The sequence below is a fragment of the Clarias gariepinus genome, chromosome 4 (assembly GCF_024256425.1).
Source record: "Clarias gariepinus isolate MV-2021 ecotype Netherlands chromosome 4, CGAR_prim_01v2, whole genome shotgun sequence".
Taxonomy (NCBI): Eukaryota; Metazoa; Chordata; class Actinopteri; order Siluriformes; family Clariidae; genus Clarias; species Clarias gariepinus.
The window spans coordinates 26,011,035-26,019,686 of NC_071103.1; the positions used below are offsets into that span (position 1 = coordinate 26,011,035).

Here is an 8,652-nt window from a genome sequence, read left to right on the forward strand (position 1 = left end):
CTCCATGCTCAACAATAGGTAGGAATATATTATGTGTGTCAGACTAATAAGGTTTACAGTGGGGAAAATATTAATATTCATGCAATTTATATTTATTTTAAAATTAGGTAAGGTAAACAATGTCATGATCACATGTTCATAGCCCCAGTAATGTATTTAAAATATCAGTTGATATCAGAGTATTTTATATTGTCTTATTTTCCATGATACTTTGTCATTATTGGCATAAAAATGAAATAAAAAATAATAACTAATATGGACTAAAACAAATTTTACATTTAATGGTTTAATAGTGTTCTATTCATACTCGCTGGCGACAGAGGTTTGGTGTTTTCTGAATCAACTTTAAATGAACCCTGGGAAGAAATGCTGCAGGAGCAGGACGACACCCACGAGCAGTGCAATACACAGGAACAACACCAGCCATATCGGGACAGATCCTGGATACAGCAAAGACAAAAACAAATTTAGCCCTCAGCAAAGATCCATTTGACTATGCAAGTGAGTTCAAAATGTGATTTCTTTATAAGGTTATTATGAAGAACATTATAAGCTCCTCAGACAAAAAATAAGTCAAATCCTTATTTGCGATTTGTGTCGATATGCTGCACACAAGGATTAAAAAAAAAAAACTTAGTATAGGATACGAGGCTGTGTTCTGGGCATGTTTATTCAGAACACAACACTGACACACATGACATCTAGGGTGCGATTGCAGAGTGCATAAGGCCAAATCTGTGGGTTACTGAGACATACTGATTTACGTGAAATATTATTGACCTTAATATCGCATAGAAACACTGGATGAAGTATTTGGAGCAGCACTTCAAGACAATGGTGCCATGCACACCTGACATAATATGACATAACCTGGGGTAAACAGAGATGAATGAGATGTCTCAAGCTAAATTTCTTTTTTAAGTTAATTTTCCACAAATTCCCATCTCTTTCTTTCTACATCTGCTACCCACTATCAGCACTCTGCTATTTAAAAACTCCCACCCAACAGCTTGTGGCTTGAATGTCTAGTACGAGCCATCATCCGGGAAAGTAGAAGTGTCAGTGTTGCACTCTGCTTAGACATGACGCATACCAGTTTTATGCTTAATTACATTCTAGCAAAACCTATTAAATTGTATAATTAGGTACTGCTTATGAACAGCACTGAAAGCTTATTTATCTGTAAATTAAAGTAATAGATGATAAATTATTAACTGCAGACAACCAGTTCCTAAAAATTACGCTGCTGTCTGTTACATAACATGCAAGGAGCAGGAGAGGCATTTAGTGAAAACTGTCACATGTCTGTCACATAACTTTCCAAATATTTTATGAATACACAATGGATTTATTCACCAAAGTCAAAAAATGTTAATACCAAATAACTGACAATTAAATAGCTTACTTCATCAAAGTTTCCAAATTGGTAAAAAAAAAATTCTCCCACTCACATAACACCTTCCTAATGATTTGAAGTTATATTTGTTTAATATTTGTGCATCTTTCCATGTGTTCTGAGCTGTGTTTATAGCACACTTACTCCGGTTGGCCACAGTATGCAACTGACAGCGACTGTCTACAGCCACACTCAGCATGGCTACTTCATTATTTCCCTTTATAGCTTTGCTTTTAGGGGCATCAGGCAAGAACGCCAGGTCTGTCACCACAATGCCGTGAGACTCCTGTACATAGTACAGCTTCTGCAGGAGATAATAAATAAGAAGATAGATAAGAAAAATAAATAGATAAGAAAAAAATTATACTTTATTAATGAATAAAGAATGTTAGTAAACTAAAACTATTGATTGTACATGTGCACATGCATGCGTAATTACCTGCAGTGAAAATGCGATATAGATTGCTACTGATCCTGTGACTGTACCGAGACCGAGGAAGGTTCCAGTATCACTGAATGAGACAAAATCAGTTGGCCAAACATCAAAACAAGACAACAATAACAAATAATGAAAAGAAGACGAAAAATTACTTTGTACCCACCTCACACTTAAACATGATATCACTTCATTGCCACATGGCCTAGTTAGCAGAGGCAAGAAACTCCTGCCATCCCATTTTGTGAGGTAGCATGGTGGTGGTTTACGCTCTCGTTTGTGGGGAATCTGGACCGTGTACAGCCTTAATGCATCTTTTTGGTCTTCGACCTTAGCAAACCTAAAGATAAACACTATGACCACCAGGAAAACATTTTGGAGTAGTATCTTTAATTAGAATAATTTTGTTAAAGTTAAACTCCGCCCTGAAACGCACAAGTAAAGGGAAACATTTAAAAATGCCTCTGATCTCAATATTACATTCAGGTATGACTTGTTATCACGCTTGTTCATATTTATGAGAAATAAACTATAATGGGCATTAAGGACAAACTGGGACTTGCATGGATATCATCAGGGTAGAAAGATTTCTCAGTATACCAGACCATTGAGACGCTGGCCTCCCGGGAACTCCTTTAATGGTCCGAAAATTAAGAAATCACACGGAGAGATGTCACAAGTGTTTAGGAGATGGAAGTGGTGCAGTGGGCAATATAAGGTCCTGCACTGTCCTGCAAAAATCCTTTGGTCCATAAACCAGGCTGTTATTTCCATTAACAGAAAGGGCCATTAATGTAATTCCTGTGAGGCCAGTATTTCAGCAGTGATGAAAAATTTAATGAATTGGAGGCGATTCAGGGTGGATTTTTTTCTCTAACAACTTCAAAAACATTTATCCAAAAATAAAACCTGAAGTAACTTACCGACAGGCCAGGTAACGATACATCTTCTCTGTAATATGGGGCATGTGTTCATGCCAGCGTAAACTTAGCATGAGCTGATCATCACTCCATACACTACACTCGAAATCACGCCCTGCTGTCACAATGCACTGAACCAAACACAGAGGCACATGCATCATTCCTACTGTCGCATGACTTACACTCCATCTGCATATATAAACGTTATTATCACATGAATACCTTGTTATCAGGGCTGATGTCTATATCTTCTATTTCCTCTTTGTGAGCTTTGAAGTTCAACTTCACTTTCAATGAGGGATACTGAGGAGGGAACAAATGACTCATGTTAATAAGCAGCAATCACCTCAAGTGACTCGGGGCTCGGGCTAGGCAAAGCTCACCTCCCACGCTCTCACATAACCGTCGGCTCCTCCTGTTAGAAGAAGCTTCAGGTCAGAGCTGAAGCGTACACACTTCTGCAGCGGGTCCTGCGGGCTAAAGTCTGACTGCACCTCTCCAACTTTGTCCACTGATATCTGAACAGATTTATCCTTCGTCTGAGGAACAGCGTCGCCAACACCACCACCATTCTTGCTTTTTGCCCCTCTCCTCCTGGCACTGCTCTGGTCCCTAGATCCTGCCAAAATAGCACCAATTACTACAACAGAGCATCATTACTTCTTTATTCAACTTTCAAGGAGAACAATAATAGTAAGTATAATGTACAGGGACGTTCTACCAACCATCCCCTGGAGCTGCTGATTTTGCTTCCGCAGAGTCTTGTTGCCTGAAGCGCATAATGCGGCAGTTGCCATCTTGTCCAGCAGCGATCACATCTCCTCCCAGTGCAATGTTCATGGTGGCACATGACCCTGTGTCATGAGAGTGCAGCATAGTGGCACTGTGTTGGCTTCCCATTAGCTCCAAACTGAGGAATTGCTGTGAACAGAATTTAAGAGCAGATCATGACTATTATTCAACATCAATAAAGTATGAGAAGAAACAAATAAGACTTTTAAAACAGTACATGTCTATTTGCTAATTCTCTCACCACAGGCTGTCACACTGATTCGTTAAATTTAATGCGGCAACAGTCAAGTGAGATGAGCTTTTGCTGTATGCCCTGCTAGATTTTGCCACACCACCTGCATCACATTTATCTTAATAACTACTGTGGTGAGGAAATTAAAGCAAGCAGACCTTTAAGAAGACACTTAAAAAAAAGAAAAGAAAATACAAGCAGTGTAAATAAATAATTGTTCTCTGCTACAACACATTGCTTAATGCAGACACTCACCACTGCATTCTTAATGCCAGTCTTGGATGCTCCGCCCCCACCAGCAGCAATGATGAGTCCAGTTTTAGGATCGATTTTAACAGAGTAGAGAGGGAAAGGGGCACGGTACAAATCTGGCACTCTTTGCTTGCCCATGATGTCACAGGACGATCACAGCAAAAGTCTAAAAGAGAAGGAATATTTATTTATTTATGCAACATACCAAAACAGATGACAGGGAAAAAGTTTTAATCTGTTGTCTAAGACATTTATAAGTGCAGTTCTTCCTGTTGTCTATTTTGTTGCTATTTGTGGGATAGGACCGTGATGCAGAAAGTAGTGCTCCTCCATCACAGCTCAAACATCCCGAAGTCTTATTATTATACTGTGTCCATGTGTGCACCTCATAAACCTCTGGTGTCTTACAAAGTGGTTACTAAAGATTAATTAATCAAATTACAGTACAAGTCAAAAGTTTGCACACACCTTCTAATTCCTTGGTCTTTCCTCACAATGTATTTCTTTCTATACTATAATTTTTTTTAAGGATTCCAAAATATCCAATAATCTCCTCTGACCAATAGATACTGAGATGTGTTTGATATTTATGCTCTGTAAAGCCGTTATAACGGCTCTTATCTGAGGTGCTGTTAATTGGTGATTTCTGAGGTTGGTAATTTTAAATGAACTTCTACAGCAGAGGTAAGTTTTGGTCTTGCTTTCCAGGGATGGTCTTTATAAAGCCAGTTTCATCATGGTTCTAATGGGTTTTGCAGGTCTTGGATGACTGGTAATAAGCAAATTATTTTTATTAAACTTGTTTACTTACAGCAACGTACGAAAATTATTAAAACCTAGTGGAAAAAAAACACAGTTTGACTGTAATCATAAACCTTAATCAAAGCAACAAGAAAGATTAAGATAAAGATATAAAGATAAGTTAGTGCAAAAGAAATACCACTGTTTACCTGGAAAATATTGTTTGTGAACCTAAACAGCTAAAACTTTCAACATTGAAAATTATTTAAAAAAAAAAATTTTTTTTTATAAATCACGAGTAATATTTACTGAGTGATTTAATGCCTAAAGTAATTAAGCGAACTGTATTTCTATGCCTGAATAAACCAATTAAACAAACTGACCTTAAAGGACACTGTTATAACAAAATGATTTTAAAGTAAAAGTTACATGATGCCCTGAATACACAGCATGCTTATCTGACTTTAAATAGCTGCTTAAACTTTGGCACAAAAAGGTGTGGTCGCTAGACAGAGATACTGACCCTTCCTTTGTATATCTGGATTGTGACATCCTCACTGCAAACGGTTAGCCATTAGCTACCTCGCTGATTTTGAACGAGTTTATGTTAGGCAATCCTCGAACTCTGTGTTGTTAAACACCATATGCTTGCAGGCTGTTAATGTTGCCATGACAATGATATCAAACAGGGAAACATTATATTTATCTCAGGCCACAAACGAACTTTGAAATAAAAACGTGTTATACACTTCAATAGTTTTGATTTCATTTTTTGCAAATACACTACAAAACTAACAAAATATTGAAGGGTACAACACATTTTTATTTAAAAATAGGAAACATACACTTTATTACATTGTATTATTGCATTGCTAGTTTAAAGTGTGGTTTGGCAGGGTCCTGACTTTAAGAAAACCCGTTCTAAAATGTACAAAATAAATCACTAAACAAAAAACATTGAAAGATGTGTAAAAAAGTTTTGTGTCCAAACTTTTGACAAGTACTGTATTTTATACTATTTGCCTGCAGTTCTGCCAAAATCAATCAAGCTTCTATAATTTTACTTTTATCTTTGCTATGTAACATATTAAACTTGTGCGTTGGGTGTATATAGTAAATTTATATATTATATATATATACTTTTATTTTATATAAAAGTATATTAAGTAACAGGTTAGTTACTATAGTTACTAGTATTACTGATATGGAAATAGCAGTTGAAAAAGGGGACATTAAATTACAATAGGTGCACATTTGTTTTAACTAATGGAAGGTTACATTAAAATCCAGTGGTCCAATTATGGAGATGGTGCTCTATTGTACTATTTTTTTATTTTATACTATTGTACTAATTTTGTTTGGAAATTACCATTCAATATAGGAAAGGAGGAAATAGCTGGAGCTGAACATTGCTGCTATGTTTTACATACACAGGTTTATAAGCAGAATTTGATATACTTCTTATCTCCTGCATCTGCAGTGCTGTAATTTGAAATTGTAAGGTAATCATTTCATTTACATTTCGCCATTTGGTAGACATTTTTATCCGGAGCGCTTTGACATTATTATCATTAAATATATCCTTACACTGGTTCACTAGGTTACTAACTAGGACTACCATCAGTCAAACACTTTTGGGAAGGATTTTTTAGTTTGTGGTAGGGGAAGTAAACCCACTTACATTAGTGCTGACATATAACGAGTTTAGGCTGAGGACGATCAATTAAAACTGAAGATCTTTTACTACAGTCAAATATGAAAAGGGTTGAAACCATTATTTTTTAGTTAGAACTGCTTGGAGCAGTCAAATATGTGCATTGTAATTCAGGGACAGTTTGGCACAGGTGCTGGTGTAGGAGCATATTGCAGGCTAAGCACTGTTAGAATAAGTCTGGGAGGTGTGAGTCTCATTGTTGTTGGTCTTCCGGCTGCTTCCATCAAGGGGTCACCACATCAGACCATCGGATCTGCACAACAATTGATCGGCAAAGATTTTACACAGGATGCCCTTCTTGAGCACTTCCATTTTATCCGGGCTTGGGAATAGTGGCTGGGGTTTGGACATTGGGTGAGAATCGAACCCGGGCCTTCCGCATGGCAAGCCGAGCAACCTACCATTAACCAAGACTAAAATAAGAACTAACGAGGGAAAAGAAAGAAAAAAAAGAAAGATGGATGGTTGATCTGAAATGAACTTCCTACAGGTTGCAGCATCAATGTTATACTTGTGCTATGAGGCGACAGGTGTATATGTTAGTCAGCTAGCATGCCGTAGACACAAATGCTGTCAAATTCCTCACTCACTCAAATCAAATGAAATTCAAATTTTATTTGTCACATACACAGTCATACACATGCAGTGAAATGCTTAGACAACTGCTCATGACCTTAAAATAAAAGACTATGAAGAGAAAATAAATATGAAAAATAAAATAAAAGTTAAATTTACCTAAGAAAGCATAAAATAATATATATAATTAAAATTTAAATAAAATAAAACTGACTCACTCATTGTCTATACTGCTTAATTCTGTATACAGGGTGGAGGGTGTGGGGGGGTCTGGCGCCTATTCCAGGACACTTAGGGCACAAGGCAATGTAGACCCTGGACAGGGTGCCAATCCATCATAGAGCACACACACACACACACACACACACACACACACACTCATTAATTCATTAATTCATTCATACACTATGGGCAATCTGGGGCCGTTAATAAACCTAATCTGCATGTCTATGGACTGTAAAATGAAACCTGAGAACCCGAGGGAAACCACCCAAGCAGGGGGTTAACAAATTTCTATATGGCATTAATGAGAAACTGCTACCAGGTCAACATATGCTACATGGAACACTCCACTCCTGGCAGGTCTATTTACATTGCACTCGGTCATTCACGATATCGAGCGTAACACCACATCATCGCGTCAACCTCCATTTCGTTACAATTCACTCACCACCAGGACACTGACGCACTGACACTGGCTCTCTGCCAGGCTGTCAGCTTGAGTGATCAGACTTGAGTGATCAGACCGGCGATCCTACCACTTAAACAATCAGACTGACAGTATTGTGCAATATCAAGTAATCCGATTCGACCAATGGCTTTGAACACTTAAGCTTATCACTGCGTCTTAGCCAGCTAGCTAACATTACACAAGCGAACTGCTAGTGGCTAGCTTGAAGACTCTCTGCGTTTCTTCTCTTCTGATATGCCACTTATAAACAATGCAATCTTTTATCAATATAAAAAACATACTTTGTGTCACAACGCAAACCACAACGCAACAAAAGAAAACTCCAATATCTGGTCACTTCCTTACCTACACGTCAGCAGCGCATATCTCCTGCACGCACGGCCGGAATGACGTACGTCACCACGTCAGCCGTAATGCGTGTAATAATAGCGCGAACCCAAATGAGCAATAAAACATGTAGTAGCTATTTGTTTTAGAAAAAGACTTTCCGTTTGCTGTAAAAACGTAGACGTAAATGTTCCAATAGATCGGTCGTGTGTTTAAATATAAATGCCATATATTATCCGTATCTAACAAAGTTTACCATAAACTCGTTTGAAACATGACAAGATATAAAAATGACAAAAGATTGTTTAAATGTTAAACAACACTGTCGGTGAAAACAAGGCCCTATACACATCAACAAAAAAACATATGACTAAACAAAGCGCAAGACAGAGTAACAAGATCATGAAAGAAATCGCAATTATTGCTGATCAGTGTTATTTCTATATGATGCAATACATTCATGAGCAATAGGAGAGTTAGAAGAACAAACAAATCCTGAAAACAAATGCTTAATGTATGAATAAGTGAATTAATGAGAAATTGACATGGAAATTAGATATGTACTGTAGCTAAAC

General features: G+C 37.4%; 1 protein-coding gene across 4 annotated transcripts; it reads right to left on the reverse strand.

Moving 5' to 3' along the window:
* Window positions 1–200: 200 nt before the first annotated feature.
* preb (prolactin regulatory element binding) lies at window positions 201–8,136 on the reverse strand. Of its 4 annotated transcripts, none has more exons than XM_053493781.1 (10): window positions 8,096–8,136; window positions 4,032–4,194; window positions 3,478–3,673; window positions 3,136–3,371; window positions 2,975–3,055; window positions 2,756–2,883; window positions 1,999–2,172; window positions 1,836–1,908; window positions 1,541–1,700; window positions 201–440 (listed from the first exon to the last, which is right to left on the reverse strand). In XM_053493781.1, the coding sequence occupies exons 2-10, from the start codon at window positions 4,164–4,166 to the stop codon at window positions 346–348; spliced, it is 1,278 nt and encodes a 425-aa protein (XP_053349756.1). In that variant the 5' UTR covers window positions 4,167–4,194; window positions 8,096–8,136; the 3' UTR covers window positions 201–345. The 4 variants fall into 4 exon arrangements, with proteins under 4 accessions (XP_053349756.1, XP_053349760.1, XP_053349758.1 ...); XM_053493785.1 differs by lacking the exon at window positions 8,096–8,136 and adding an exon at window positions 8,032–8,053; XM_053493783.1 differs by lacking the exon at window positions 8,096–8,136 and adding an exon at window positions 7,730–8,013.
* Between the last annotated feature and the right edge of the window lie 516 nt (window positions 8,137–8,652).

Excerpts from the sequence above, each read along its gene's own strand:
- preb (XM_053493781.1), bottom strand. The coding sequence starts at position 4,166 with ATGGGCAAGCAAAGAGTGCCAGATTTGTACCGTGCCCCTTTCCCTCTC. Across the intron at positions 2,173-2,755 it reads TATCGTTACCTGGCCTGTCG|GTTTGCTAAGGTCGAAGACC; the intron begins GTAAGTTACTTC and ends GTTTATCTTTAG. Across the intron at positions 1,909-1,998 it reads ATATCATGTTTAAGTGTGAG|TGATACTGGAACCTTCCTCG; the intron begins GTGGGTACAAAG and ends TGTCTCATTCAG.